The sequence below is a fragment of the Lepidochelys kempii genome, chromosome 3 (genome assembly GCF_965140285.1).
Source record: "Lepidochelys kempii isolate rLepKem1 chromosome 3, rLepKem1.hap1, whole genome shotgun sequence".
NCBI lineage: Eukaryota > Metazoa > Chordata > Testudines > Cheloniidae > Lepidochelys > Lepidochelys kempii.
In genome coordinates, this window is record NC_136382.1 from 92369153 (window position 1) to 92385580 (window position 16428).

At 40.5% G+C, this 16428-nt stretch overlaps 1 protein-coding gene across 9 annotated transcripts in view; it reads right to left on the reverse strand.

The window, feature by feature from the left end:
* Nucleotides 1-16428, reverse strand: part of FAM184A (family with sequence similarity 184 member A) — a 167950-nt gene that overhangs the window by 7411 nt on the left and 144111 nt on the right. For 6 of the 9 annotated variants that reach the window (XR_013635563.1, XM_078852182.1, XM_073337169.2 and 3 more), the window contains 2 exons: nt 9043-9160; nt 4773-4877 (listed from right to left, as the gene is read on the reverse strand). Coding sequence is in view for 8 of the 9 variants with exons in the window: in XM_078852182.1 (XP_078708308.1) it covers nt 4773-4877; nt 9043-9160 (223 nt within the window). In the remaining variant the exon portion in view is untranslated. Of the gene's footprint in view, nt 1-4772; nt 4878-8166; nt 8246-9042; nt 9161-16428 lie in introns of those variants that run through there. The other 3 variants (XM_078852183.1, XM_078852179.1, XM_078852184.1) reach the window with 2 other exon arrangements.

The window sequence follows — 16428 nt, forward strand, 5'->3', positions numbered from 1 at the left end:
CCTTTTTAAGTACTAGGGGGAAAGGTCTTCCGTTGAGAAGGATTAAATTAAGACTGTCCCACTTTGTTTTATCACACATACACTATGTGTGATAAAACAGATTAGTGAAAGTATCAGGGATTTGTCTGTAAAGTATACCAGTAGTGGTATAAAAGAAATTATATTGTATTAAAGCTTTGTGCTTCATGGGTCATTTTTTTCTGGCAGCTTTCTCTTACGTACTACCTTTAAATTTTCCTGAGTATATTCTCTACATCCAAGCACTCAGGAAAAATAAAATAGTTTCTATTGTAAAATACATATAATAAACTAGGTTTCTAGAATTTTGTAAACAGTGCACTCTGAAGATACAAAATAACATTTAGCACTTTCATTAAATTCACTCAAAACATCATAGAATCTCAAATAACGTGACCATATAGTACTACAGAGATCTGCGGCATACATTTAAGAAGCTGTCAATCGTGCTGCAGTGATTCTGCCTAATCATGACTCAATGTTCAAAGACCAGAGTTACTTACAATTCCTGACCTAAGAGTCTCCTTTTCCCTCTAAAACTGTTCTCTAGTAACATGTACTTGAAAAACAAACAAACAAAATCCAGTGCTTTCAGAACAAGAAAGGACAAAATATTTTGGCAAGGGGAGACAAAGTCATTACTAATTGAGATGTTGGTCTTTAACTACCCAAGGACTGCTGTTCTCTCTCACTGACATCACCCACTGAACTCTTCGGCTTTTTGCCCACTGAAGCTCTTACACTACAGTTGATGGAAAATGCTCAGGTTTTTCATCCTTATATGTTGGGCTTTTTTCCTGCCCCTATTCCCACCAACATATGGCAATGTCTACGGGTGCAAATGGACAGCACACTCCGCTGGTTCACACTGGCACAGCTGCTGTATAGTTGGATACACATGTTAAAAATAACTGCTGTCAATGCTGAATAATATGTCATGGCCTCATTAATAGTACTGAATCAAGTCACTTTGTAATAGAAGGCTGATGAAACAAAGACTGCCACAGAAAAATATTGGAGTGGGGGAAGGAGACTGGATTTTGAGGAGGGGAAAATCAAAGAATTTTTTTTCATATCCAGTGTAGAGTAGCTTCAAGAAAACTGGGAAAAATATATCTAGCAGTACTGGGAATGTGGGATTTCCACTAAATACTAATTTATTTAATTAAAATTTAAAATGCAGTCAAAACTCAACCACATCACACGATCCATTGTCTACAGCCAAGCTCTAAGATACAACCGCATTTGCTCCAATCCCTCAGAGACAAACACCTACAAGATCTCTATCAAGCATTCTTAAAACTAAAATACCCACCTGCTGAAGTGACAAAAGAGATTGACAGAGCCAGAAGAGTACCCAGAAGTCACCTATTACAGGACAGTCCCAACAAAGAAAATAACAGAACGCCACTAGCCGTCACCTTCAGCCCCCAACTAAAACCTCTCCAGCACATCATCAAGGATCTACAACAGGGGCCTCAAACACGCAGCCTGCAACTCCCCGGCCCCCCCATATCCCCTCAGAGTTATTTCCTGTGGCCGCAAAGCTCCTATAACCTGCTGCCTCCCCAGCGCACCACGTCCCTGTTCCTCTGCCTACCTCCAGGTGCTTCCTGCCGTCAAACAGCTGTTTGGTGATGCTTAGCACTTTCCAGTAGGGAGGGGGGAGGAGCGGGAAGCCATGCGCTCAGGGGGGGAGGCAGAGAAGAGGTGGGGCAGTGGTGGGGATTTGGGGAAGAGGTCGGAAGAGGCAGGGCAGAGGCAGGGCCTCATGAAAGGGGTGGAGTGGGGGCGGGGCTGAGGGCAGGGTGGGGGGGCTTTTGTATCTTTATATGAAAAGGTGTCAGTGATGCAGCCCTTGGGCCAATGTACTAGTCCTCATGTGGCCCTCATGGTGATTTGAGTTTGAGATCCCTGAACTACAACCTATCCTGAAGGATGATCCCTTACTCTCACAGATCTTGGGAGACAGCCCCCCAACTTGAAGCAAATACTCACCAGCAACCACACACCACACAACAAAAACACTAACCTAGGAACCTATCCTTGCAACAAACCCCATTGCCAGGTCTGGGTCATTACACAAACTAAAAACTATTTCCCCATGCTAATTTTCCCCCCTATTGTTACTCACACCTTCTTGTCAACTGTTTGAATGGGCCATCCTGATTACCACTACAAAAGTGATTTTTCCTCCTGCTGACAATAGCCCACTGTAATTGATTTGTCTCATTAGAGTTGGTAAGGCAACCCCCATCTTTTCATGTTCTCTGTATATCTATCTTCCTACTGTATTTTCCACTCCATGTATCTGATGAAGTGGGTGTTTGTCCACAAAAGCTTATGCCCAAATACATTTGTTAGTCTCTAAGGTGCCCCAAGTACTCCTCGTTCTTTTACTTTCACAACGTTATCTTAACTATGCTGAATGCAGCACTTCCCAGATCTTGATCATTTGGTTATTATGAAGAGAAACATTTGAATAAGTAAAATAAAGATACATGAGAAAGAAGAAAAACAAACTAATGACGCTTGAATCTTCATGTTGTTATTCTGACTGATCACAGTTATGTTTTATTAATGCAATATTAGCTGTTATTTCCCCCCTTCGTTTTAGGTTGTCTCCCTCAGTCTTACTTTCCTTTTTTGTTGACTATTTATTCCATCATCTCTATTCCAGTAAAAGTAGAATTTACAGTATTGTTCAGTTTCAATAAGTTTTAATCCTGCTGTTTAGCCTGGCCAAGAGGAAACAAGCATCTTCCCAAATATTTTCCCCATGGCTCACATTCCCACAAATCACTTCTGCAACTTTTAGGGCCTGATCCTAATTCTACTCCAGTCAGTAGGCATCCTTCCTTTGACTGCAATGTACACTGGGTCAGGCCCTTAATTATGAATTCCCAAGTTGCTTCTGAACCCATGGATATCTTTTCTGTGCTAGCACTCTAGACTGTTGCTATGCCATCAGCATAGCTCAGTATGTGTTTTTTTTTTAATTGGATAAGGTCACAATTATTCCTGATGAGCTGAAGAAAATGGTTTAATAAAGTTTCTATTTAATTTAAACTAGAAAACTAATATAATGTAAAATAATTTAAATCTAAAACATTGCTAGGTAATTATACAAAATCCAAGTTCTAGAAATCTTTTAATTCTTAAGGCACGTTTATGGATTATGGCTCTGATCTGAAAAGGTATAAATGATAGAAGTGTATGTCCAAATATTTGTGAGTGATCAGTCTGAAGATCTGAGGCTGCAGAAGTTTGTATAAGTGCTTCATAAATCAAAGCGACAAAAAAAAAACAAAAAAAAAAAACCTAACTCAACAATCCCAAAAGAAAACAAAAAAACCCACACCAGCTAACATCCATATTTAAACCTCAAAAGTTTAAGACAACTGGTTGAGAAAATCTTCCAAAACTTTTGAACACACACTCCCAACCCTTTATCTTCTGGCAGTGTATAGAGTGCCTGTAAGCTACATGTCACAGTAAAAAGCTCTGACCAGTTTGCAGTGGGGAAAGACTCCAGGAATGGGAGATTACACTGCTAAAAATGGCAGTGTAGATGTGAGAGGCACTGATTGTTATTTAGAGAGCCAGGGTAGGGTACTCTACTCTACTCACCTAAGCCATGCTTCACCTTCTATGCTGATATTTGCATGCCCAACTAACAGGGGTGCAGTGTCTGTATTTCTACATGCGCCTTTAAGTGGAAACCGCCCCTTGATCTGGTTTAGGTGTCCACAGTTCTGATATTGTCTGTTAGGCCCAGGCTTCCATTTTATTTAAATTTCTCACATTTTGAGTTTTCCCACACAGAGCACTCCAGAGTTTACTATGAGACCAATTTTAATGTAGCAGTACCAGGGGACCTTGCACACCAAAGAGCTTTACAGAGCTGCTGGGCCCTGCAAAATATGAGGGACCAGGGAACCTACAGACAGCATATGGGGGAGAGACAGGGAAATGTTCTTATATGATCTTATGTGAAACCTTTAAAAGGTTAGTTAAGGTAAGAGACTGATTTAACTCCATAAATGCAGTGTTTTGGCTTATTACAACAATGTATAACCCACTAACAACCACCCACAGCTGCCTTTCCTCCCTTTTCTCTCCTCCCCTCATGACTGGAGGGGTGTTAACGAGCCACTTCACCTTGAATGGTCCTCTGAAGTATGGGTTAACTACTTATGCTAAACAATCTGTTCCATCTTGTTATTTAGCTGCCACACTCTGATGTTTCCCAGACCTGAAGAAGAGCTCTGTGTAAGCTTGAAAGCTTGTCTCTCTCACCAACAGAAGATGGTCCAATAAAAAATATTTACCACCTCACCCACCTTGTGTCTCTATGGAACTAACATGACATTTTCAGATCATCACTGCTCACTTTATTTGTATGTTATAATCCTTCCTCCTCTATCTGTTGTCTATCTTGTCTATTTAGATTTTAAGCTTTTCAGGGCAGGGACTGTCTTTTATGCTATGTTTTCACAGTAGCCAGCACACTGGCACACAATCTCAGTTTGGATCCCTAAGTACTACTACCATAATACAAATAAATAATAATAAATAGAATACAGGTAAGCAATAAACTATATGCAGTGTTCTGAACACATCAAACAAAATATAGAGACTAACACGTCTAACAAAATACAGAGACTATCATGTCTCTATATACTTTTTTTTTTTACACTATGTATTAACATAGATTTCTTTTCCATTTTAGCAATAGAGCCTGTGAAGCCTACCTTCACCAGTGGATTAATAATTCCAACATTAGGGCTTGCATTAAACACTTTGTTGAAGTTAGTCTCTCTGTTGACTAGTTCCAGTTGATAGAATTTTTTGTCATCCTAATAAAGAAGAACAAGAAATACAAACTTCTCTTTATGCATTTTCCACTAGCTAATGGCAAGATCTGTATATAACACTGTTTCAAACACATTCAGTTCCAAACCTGTATTTCTATCAATTCCAATCAATCCATTACTTAAAATTTATTTATGTATGATCTTACATACAATTAAAGAAACACTAAATAATTTACATTAACGGGTTTCTCTTATGTACATTTTACACTTGAGAGACAGCATAGTTTAGTGGACTGTGGATAGACAGGGACCCACAATACTTAATCTTTGTTCTGGAGTACTTGTGACACCTTAGAGACTAACAAATTTATTAGAGCATAAGCATCTTACTGTATGTTCCATTCTATGCATCCGATGAAGTGAGCTGTAGCTCACGAAAGCTTATGCTCTAATAAATTTGTTAGTCTCTAAGGTGCCACAAGTACTGTTCCTTTTGCGGATACAGACTAACATGGCTGCTACTCTGAAACCAATCTTTTTTCTGTCACTATCCTCTTGTGTGGCCTCAGTCAAATATGTCCTCATCAGTGAAGCTGTAGTAAAAAAGACTAAAGGCTGAGAAGTGAGCCTTCTCAAGTGCCATTAATTTCAAATGCTTTACATTTTCAAAATGTTGTATAAACTTTTAACTAATGCACACATCATCCCTATGGAGTTGCTAAGAGAGGCCCTCCCAATCCTATGATATGCTGAGTGTCTACAACTCCCCAAATAAGGCTACAGCAGCCTGACTATATTCTGATGTTCCTAATTCAGCAACAAGCACTTTGAGCTGTGAAGGTTCAGAGTAGTTGTCTGGTTGTAACCAGTTTCCCCTTATTAAGCTGATTTGTCCCCATCCTCACCTGTCTAAAATCCTGTGTTAGGTCCTGTCTGACATAAATCTTGTTTGTGTGGTCTATGACCAGAGGAACTTTTTCTTCTTTTTGGTGCCAAAAGTGAGGTAAATTGGACAAGCAATTTCTGAGATATGGAAGTTGGGAAAATTAGATATGGCTTACATTTAGGACTTAATGCTATTTTGTCATGAAATATCTCAGAGGTAGCTTGACATAAAAACTTCAAATTGGTTTCTTCAAGTTCTTGAACTTCTACGATTTAAAAAAACCCTGCTTTTTAATTTTTTTAAGCTATTTTTGCTGAATTAGGAGCGTCAAACATTCCATCATGCTGCTGCAGACTTAAGATCCACTAAATCTTGTAAGATTTGTCAAGAGTCTGACAGACTTAGTAAAGTTCAGCAAAGAACTGTCTGGTGTAAAAAATGTAAGCAACATAAAGACAATTTATGTCCTCCTCTTCCTCTAAATTCATTGGTACAGTAAAAATATTTTCTTGAAGAAAGTGATGATGGTATCTCTAACTCTCCTGAGGTCATATGGTTTAGCACATTACAAGACTGGGAGCCAAAAACTCCTATATTTTATTCTCATCTTAACAATATTGTGCATGTTCAGTATATATAGCACGTCAGCGGGCCAGATGATGAACCTCACAATTAGGTTGAAGACCAGACCAACCTCATTTACAGTCACACTAAAAGCAGCTCAGCCAGACAGGAAAATCCTATTATTTAGCTCACAACATTCCTAGAGTATATATATTACCAGTTTTACAGGATTCAGAAAGTTTAACAGACCTGTCCAACATCACATAGCAAGCAACTATAAAAGATGGTTTAGAACTTAAGACTCCTGATTCCTAGTCCAGTCCTTCTCTAGTAAACTACAGAGTATACCAGGAAATTCACTTTGCTTCTGTGGGATGCTTTCTACATAGTCAGGAATGGGTGGGAGACTCTCAAGAATGCATAAGCTGGGATGGAATGGGAAGAATTAAGGGAGTGGATGTTGGTAGTATTTTCTGCTGAAAGACAAGCAGGTTTAGAAACAAAATGTGAGAAGTTATAATGGAATATTCATGCTCTGATGAAGGGTTTGTCTTAGTGATTTAAACACCTGATTTGAAATATTTAATTTTCCTAGAGTCACAGGATCAAATCTGGACAGGGTTAGCTTACTCGTCTATCTTCAAGGTTGATAAAACTGGGCTTCGGGCAATTTAGTTTGTAGATTTTTCAAAAAGAAACATAACCGAAATTCTCCTCATCCACCACATTATTACTGTGTGCAGAACAGCAGAGACCATGTAGATGTGAAAGGAACAAGTAGAGCACAAGTCTCAATATACCTGAGCTAGTGAAACGAGTGCTCTACAATAAAAGGTTATTGAGGGAAGGGGAAACACACCTGCCCTTTCCAATATTCTCTGTCTTATTAGCAAAGGTACCCATACCTTTCGCTACATCACCCAGCATACTCAGACACCTTACATTTTCACATTCCTCCCTCTGCCACCCACATCTCTCTTTCCCCAGTCCAATGATGTGGCATTTATATCAGCTGTTTAGCTGAAAGGTGGCAATCTTAGAACTAGCCATTGCTTTGAAGCTTTGGCTCTGCTAGTGAGGACAGTCCAACCTAAAAACGTAATGTGGTGTCATTCAGCTATTCTTTGAAGGAAAAAGACAACACCAAAGATTTCAGAGTAGCAGCCGTGTTAGTCTGTATGCGCAAAAAGAAAAGGAGTACTATTGGCACCTTAGAGACTAACCAATTTATTTGATCGTAAGCTTTCACGAGCTACAGCTCACTTCATCATCGGATGAGCTGTAGCTCACGAAAGCTCATGCTCAAATAAATTGGTTAGTCTCTAAGGTGCCACTAGTACTCTTTTTCTTTTTACAACACCAAAGGAAATTCCAAAACAATGTTTGTTAAGCCCTGAATAACTTCAGAGAAAGAAACAATGTAATGTTGTAGTTTTAAGAAACACACATATCTGAAAGCCAGGAAATTCAGTTACACTTAGTTCTCCCCACTGAAAATATTGGAAAGTATGGAATTATAGTTATGGTACCCCAAACAACCTTAAGTCTGTCCTCATATCCCTACTAATCATCCACTCAAAATCATGAGACAGTCTGTTTACATATGACAATTGGAACCACATATTACTATCACACCGTAACATGCTCATGAATGTATGCACCACCTATTCATTATACTGTACATATGTTACCTACTCAACCAGAGACTACTCTCCGGTTCACCTTCCCTTGACAAAACAGCAACACCAACATTTTGCCTCTGGAGAGAAGAATAATGGGGGTAAGGCACAAAATTGAGTGTCGGGAGACTTAGATTTTAAGCTTGTCTCAATTACCGTGTCTCAATTTCTTTAGCTGTACAATGGAGATAATAGTACTTACCTGCTTTACAGAGGTGTTGTAAAGCTAATTTACTTGTTGTTTATAAAGCATGTACATTGAGTTCCTCAGATGGAAGGCACTATACAAGTGAAAAATATTATTGTTACACTTCATATATACCCCAAGACCTACAATATTTAACTCCCATCCCCTCTTCCTAATAGAAAACTCTCACACGATTTTAAAGTTTCATTTTCCTCAATGGTTGAGCTCCCTGAGCCTGCAGATTTCTTAATCCTAGTATTACTTACGATTAGCATTTGTACACTCTTTTGCAAAAGCCAAGGTCAATATGGTTTGAGATGTCCACAGATGTAGGCAAAACACCAATGTATACAGGGTTTAAGATACACTCAGTCACCAGATTTCCTGTCCATTTTTCAACATACCATTTAGCCACGGGAATATAACTACCTTACACTGAGGGCACCTACAGGATGGTACAGATACAAAGGCGGAAGTAAAGTTATTTGGGATTCCTTAATTCTGTATTCCCATACTTTCCAATGCATATGTTTTATATTCTACTTATGTAACCTTAACTTTGAATTTTCTGGCTTTCAAGCACTTACGCTTTTAGAGAATAATATACTTTTAATAGAATATTGTAATTTTGAAAAAAAATTGCAACTTACGTACATGTTGATACATATTTACAATATTAAGCTTGGTCCTACAAACATTTAGGCATGTGCTTAACTTTACTACTGCATTTCCAGTTAGGTCAATGGGACTACTGCAATAAAGTTAAGCATATGAATAAGTGTTAGCAGAACTGAGGCCTTAAATCCATTTTAATTAAGTTTTTTCAAGGAATTAGACTAATATTTAGATCTGTTAATATATTAATACCAGAAAGAGCACAAAAAGTCTTACAATCAGTTTCTTTATGAGTTGGTCCCTCTCTGCAATCAGGTCTTTCAACTCTGAAATAAGCTGTAAATCTTCTGGTCTTGATTCCCTGTTTTGGTATTTCTCTTCCATTTCTTCTAAACTTCATAGGAGAAGAAGACAACACATTTAACTTAATGTAGTCCAGAATTAAATTCCAAATAAATACAATCATACCATGAATAAGTACAATAAGGTATTCAATGGGTAAAAAACAAAACAAAACAGTAAGACAATAATTTGCTTTACCTCTCATACATTAACATTTTATTTTAATATCAACCAAAATTAGTGGTTAAAGAGGTTTTATAGTTAATCTGAACTTCAACATGAAACTACCATCTTTGCTATAACAACCAATATTTTGGGCAAGATTTTGAAAACTCATCATCCTTTTTGTGCATGCAACCATTGGGCACCAAATAAAAGGCCCGGTTTAGGCTAGACTGAAAATCAGGCCCTCTGAGCAAACAAAAATATATGCAGTGGAATCACAGGATGTTGTAGATAAGACTGGTTCTTATGTGCTGTACAGAGACTAAACTTTAGCATCTAATATTATCTAAACTTGAATTTTGTGAAGCTGGCAATATGCAGCTCAGCTAGATTTATTCTGAGGAATGAGAAAAATAAATAAAAATGTAATGTTTCATTTAATAGATCACTAGACTGTAAAGAGGTGTACGGAAGTGGTACTGAAGAACGAGAAAAGAAAGAGACAAGGCTGGCACCATCTTCCTCAGTGCATGTGGAGGACAGTGGAGCAAAGATATCCGAGAATGGTGAAGACTAATCTGTAACTAATTCCTCTCCGCAAAACCAACTTAGCACCATGAGAGATGGAAATAAAGGAACCAGCTGTAAGAGACAAACGATAAACATCTGGATATTAGCATTTAAAGAGGAAAGTTGATTAAGTGAGAAAAATATGAGGAAACCTGAAGCACAGAGTGGGAAAGCATTAAAGGAGAGAACTGAAATAAGCATGCAAATTTAGAGAACAGTTGTAGGAGAACAAGCACAAGAATTCTTGAATTTTTAGGAAGATATGATGAAAAAACTTTTTAAAGAGTTTTCATAAGATATCCACAAAATACTATTCGTCACTAAGACATTATTCTGAAATTCCTAACAGACATCAAATTCATGATGCTAAATATTACCCACTAGAAAGTTACTTGCATATGTATCTGCCAAATCCAGCTTTCATGTAGGTTACTGCCTTGAGTTTCAGCACAAATACATATAATTTAACAAGTTTAGCCAAAAAAAAAAAAAATTTTTTTTTAACTTTCAATTTAAGGTATTCAGTCAGTCCAAATTTAATTTCACATGGCTTCCTAAATGACAGATCCCTTCTCATTTCAAGAGTATTTTCCCTTCAGAAGCAGCTATGTAATTTTGACTTTGGCCTTACATGACTGCCTATGTCTCAGGTTCATGAGAATGACGTCAGTTAATGAACTGAGCATATTCTGTGCCTCTTTCTATGTCTTAGCATGAGACTGTTTATCCCTTACTAAATGATGGAGAAAAAAGTTTAAATGGGTCACCTGGTTCAAACAAGTAATCACTCCAGGTAATAGCTTCCTTATGGTTTACCCTTTGTTGATGATGGGGACATAAAAAGAAAAGGAGTACTTGTGGCACCTTAGAGACTAACCAATTTATTTGAGCATAAGCTTTCGTGAGCTACAGCTCACTTCATCGGATGCATACTGTGGAAACTGCAGAAGACATTATATACACAGAGACCATGAAACAATACCTCCTCCCATCCCACTCTCCTGCTGGTAATAGCTTATCTAAAGTGATCACTCTCCTTACAATGTGTATGATAACCAAGTTGGGCCATTTCCAGCACAAATCCAGGTTTTCGCACCCCACCCCCCGCCAAACACACAAACTCACTCTCCTGCTGGTAATAGCTCATCCAAACTGACCACTCTCCTTACAATGTGTATGATAATCAAGGTGGGCCATTTCCAGCATAAATCCAAGTTTAACCAGAACGTCTGGGGTGGGAGGGTAGGAAAAAACAAGGGGAAATAGGCTACCTTGCATAATGACTTAGCCACTCCCAGTCTCTATTTAAGCCGAAATTAATAGTATCCAATTTGCAAATGAATTCCAATTCAGCAGTTTCTCGCTGGAGTCTGGATTTGAAGATTTTTGTTTTAAGATAGCGACCTTCATGTCTGTAATTGCGTGACCAGAGAGATTGAAGTGTTCTCCGACTGGTTTATGAATGTTATAATTCTTGACATCTGATTTGTGTCCATTTATTCTTTTACGTAGAGACTGTCCAGTTTGACCAATGTACATGGCAGAGGGGCATTGCTGGCACATGATGGCATATATCACATTGGTGGATGTGCAGGGGAACGAGCCTCTGATAGCGTGGCTGATGTTATTAGGCCCTGTGATGGTGTCCCCTGAATAGATATGTGGGCACAGTTGGCAACGGGCTTTGTTGCAAGGATAGGTTCCTGGGTTAGTGGTTCTGTTGAGTGGTATGTGGTTGTTGGTGAGTATTTGCTTCAGGTTGGGGGGCTGTCTGTAGGTAAGGACTGGCCTGTCTCCCAAGATTTGTGAGAGCGTTGGGTCATCCTTCAGGATAGGTTGTAGATCCTTAATAATGCGTTGGAGGGGTTTTAGTTGGGGGCTGAAGGTGATGGCTAGTGGCGTTCTGTTATTTTCTTTGTTAGGCCTGTCCTGTAGTAGGCGACTTCTGGGAACTCTTCTGGCTCTATCAATCTGTTTCTTCACTTCCGCAGGTGGGTATTGTAGTTGTAAGAATGCTTGATAGACTCCCACTGAGAGTTACCAAAAGCAACTACAGCATTTGCTCAAGAAACTTCCTGAAAAAGCACAAGATCAAATCCGCACAGACACACCCCTGGAACCCCGACCTGGGATATTCTATCTGCTACCTAAGATCCATAAACCTGGAAATCCTGGGCGCCCCATCATCTCAGGCATTGGCACCCTGATAGCAGGATTGTCTGGCTATGTAGACTCCCTCCTCAGGCCCTACGCTACCAGCACTCCTAGCTACCTTCGAGACACCACTGACTTCCTGAGGAAACTACAATCCATCGGTGATCTTCCTGATAACACCATCCTGGCCACTATGGATGTAGGAGCACTCTACACCAACATTCCACACAAAGATGGACTACAAGCCGTCAAGAACACTATCCCTGATAATGTCACGGCTAACCTGGTGGCTGAACTTTGTGACTTTGTCCTTACCCATAACTATTTTACATTTGGGGACAATGTATACCTTCAGATCAGCGGCACTGCTATGGGTACCCGCATGACCCCACAGTATGCCAACATTTTTATGGCTGATTTAGAACAACGGTTCCTCAGCTCTCGTCCCCTAACACCCGTACTCTACTTGAGCTATATTGATGACATCATCATCATCTGGACCCATGGAAAAGAAGCCCTTGAGGAATTCCACCATGATTTCAACAATTTCCATCCCACCATCAACCTCAGCCTGGTCCAGTCCACACAAGAGATCCACTTCCTGGACACTGCAGTGCTAATAAACAATGGTCACATAAACACCACCCTATACCGGAAACCTACTGACCGCTATTCCTACCTACATGCCTCCAGCTTTCACCCTGACCACACCACACGATCCATCGTCTACAGCCAAGCTCTGTGATACAACCGCATCTGCTCCAACCCCTCAGACAGAGACAAACACCTACAAGATCTCTATCAAGCATTCTTACAACTACAATACCCACCTGCGGAAGTGAAGAAACAGATTGATAGAGCCAGAAGAGTTCCCAGAAGTCACCTACTACAGGACAGGCCTAACAAAGAAAATAATAGAACGCCACTAGTCGTCACCTTCAGCCCCCAACTAAAACCCTTCCAACGCATTATTAAGGATCTACAACCTATCCTGAAGGATGACCCAACACTCTCACAGATCTTGGGAGACAGGCCAGTCCTTGCCTACAGACAGCCCCCCAACCTGAAGCAAATTCTCACCAACAACCACATACCACACAACAGAACCACTAACCCAGGAACCTATCCTTGCAACAAAGCCCGTTGCCAACTGTGCCCACATATCTATTCAGGGGACACCATCACAGGGCCTAATAACATCAGCCACACTATCAGAGGCTCGTTCCCCTGCACATCCACCAATGTGATATATGCCATCATGTGCCAGCAATGACCCTCTGCCATGTACATTGGTCAAACTGGACAGTCTCTACGTAAAAGAATAAATGGACACAAATCAGATGTCAAGAATTATAACATTCATAAACCAGTCGCAGAACACTTCAATCTCTCTGGTCACGCAATTACAGACATGAAGGTCGCTATCTTAAAACAAAAAAACTTCAAATCCAGACTCCAGCGAGAAACTGCTGAATTGGAATTCATTTGCAAATTGGATACTATTAATTAGGCTTAAATAGAGACTGGGAGTGGCTAAGTCATTATGCAAGGTAGCCTATTTCCCCTTGTTTTTTCCTACCCTCCCCCCCCAGACGTTCTGGTTAAACTTGGATTTATGCTGGAAATGGCCCACCTTGATTATCATACACATTGTAAGGAGAGTGGTCAGTTTGGATGAGCTATTACCAGCAGGAGAGTGAGTTTGTGTGTGTATGGGGGTGGGGGGGGGGGGGTGAGAAAACCTGGATTTGTGCTGGAAATGGCCCAACTTGATTATCATACACATTGTAAGGAGAGTGGTCACTTTAGATAAGCTATTACCAGCAGGAGAGTGGGGTGGGAGGAGGTATTGTTTCATGATCTCTGTGTATATAATGTCTTCTGCAGTTTCCACAGTATGCATCCGATGAAGTGAGCTGTAGCTCACGAAAGCTTATGCTCAAATAAATTGGTTAGTCTCTAAGGTGCCACAAGTACTCCTTTTCTTTTTGCGAATACAGACTAACACGGCTGTTACTCTGAAACCTGTCATCATGATGGGGACATAGAGATCTCTTCCAGTTGGTGAAGCTTCTCCAGCAATGAAGGAAGTGAAGGCCTTATGACTAAATCAAGCAGATGACTGGAGATATAGCAACATGGAATGAATGCATGACTTTGGGGTCAGGAAATGGGATTGAGGACACCAGAACAGGGAGTAGCAGTACCTGGGAGGAAGGAATTTCATTTACAACTAACTCTCCATAATACACTGGGTTTCCCCCCACCACACCAAACAGTTTATTGGCCTTTGGTCTGCCACCATGCATAGCTATGTGGCAGCTGCACAGTGCAAAACGCCATCTATATTTTGGTCTGCAGAAAGCTAGTACTTTCTGAAACACTTCTTTCTGAGATATGTAATCAGAAATCCATTGCCTTCAAATTCAGATAATAAAATTCTCATAAGTTGAGACAGCCAAGACTATAGTGAGCATTTGAAAAACTAGTGCCTGCAAACCAAGCTTTATTTATGCCCCCCTAATAATCTCCATATAGTTCCGTGAGTTTACAAAATATATTTTAACAAAATACTGAAAATCTGGATAACACAATTACATCTTCAGATGCAGAAAAAGCTTTCGATTCAGCAGAATGGAAATACACTCAGTGGGTTTAATTTTGTGTATACATTTTTTGCTAGGATAAGCTATTGTAGACAAATCCCCAAAGTATAATACACACTTATGCACAGCTGCCACCCTATTTTCAGACATCACAGGGAGCCATTTTCTATGTATATCAAAGAAGTACATGTAATTAAAACAATCCAATCAGAGAAGCTAATTAATACTACCCCTCCAAGTTACATGAGCCAGATTCTCCAGTTCACTAAGTCTGTTATGAACTGCATTAAGTGGTGCAAAGTGAACTTAAAGCAGCTGGAGAAAGCTAGTGGAGAAATCCTTGTGTAGGAGGCTTCCCCTTTGGCATAGCTATCTCTTTCGCTAGCTGCCCCCACAATGTAAGGGGAGAGAAGTGACCGGGAGTGGGGTTCCGGCGCAGAGCACTCCACCGGATGCTCCACTGGCATAGGGGCCTTATACCAATGGTGTAAATCAGAGCAACTCCCTTTGAATATGGGCCAAACAGCTCAGGATTAGGTAGCCATAACTAGGTCCCTCATGGTTCCCACCTCAGTCCATCTAAGAAGAGCTCAGCTGTAGCAAAAAATCTTGCCCGATATTTCTATTTTTAATGGCAAATATGAAATAGATATACAGTAATAATGTATTTTCAGCATCTCAAACATACAAGGCCAGATTGATCAAAGCTGGTGCAGGGAGGTGAAAATTACATGTTTATGAGTCAGCATGGACCTCTATGCTTCACAGGAGATTGCACCTCAGAGAAGTGAGGTTGCTTTTTTACTGCTGCCCTCTCAAGGAGAAACCTGTTAGATGGGGCCAATTTTAAAATCTCATCAAGGCCTCCACATAATCCTTGCTGGAGGAAGCTGCTGAAAGTAAGTGCATGAATCAGCATGTCCCCTGGTTACTCTCACCACAACCTATTACTGGCTAGTGTTGCCCACTTTTGGGACCATGCTAGCCCTCTACAGTGCTCCCAGAATAGGGTAAGTTGTGGCAACTTTTTGTCTCCACAACCTCCTCCCAATAGACTTTTTGCCTTGGAATCTGCCTACCGGGGTTTAAGTTAGCAACAGCTGCGATCCTGGGGTAAGATGATCTCCAGAAATTTGGATGGTAAGGCCCATGGGCCTATCTTTTCCATCTTGATCAGAAAACAGCAATTTAAGGGCTATGCCATACCTTTAAGCCTCGTCTCTGCGTTCAGAGTGGAGCAGAGCTGCATTGCCTCAGGAGGTTGCCTAATCCTTCCCTAGTGTACACTTGGGCCATGTACCTAAAAGGTTGGTCCCTCCCATTTCACTTTGGTTTGCTCAACCTACATGGCCACACATCTTTTCCACCCTCTTTGGAAGGGGCACTCCCTGTTCTTATGTGAGCACAGGGACTGCAGTCATGACAGACCCTTATGAGGTGTGTGCAAATGAGGCAGGATTTGAAAAATGTATACTCTGGAGTTAAACCCTGCCCTTAGCAGATCCATGGACTGTTTCCACCCTGAGTAAGGAGGAGGGGTACAGGATAGAGTTGCCTCTTTATCTTGAGGCTAAGGTAGTGGTTGGAGAGCCCAGCTGAATGGTGACTTGGTACTTACTGTGCATTATTAATGGTTGTTTTCCTATAGTTCTTCCTGCACTCTTTAGGTACACCATGATTTGGAACCAACCCCAATGGCTTGTGTCATGGATCCCTTGAAGTTGCGATTTGCCTCCACAGCTCCACGCCTGGCTTTGATGGGAGGGCAGGGATGGGGGTACTGAAAGTCAAAGGGGGCTCTTATCCCCGTTTCAGGGGCTATCTG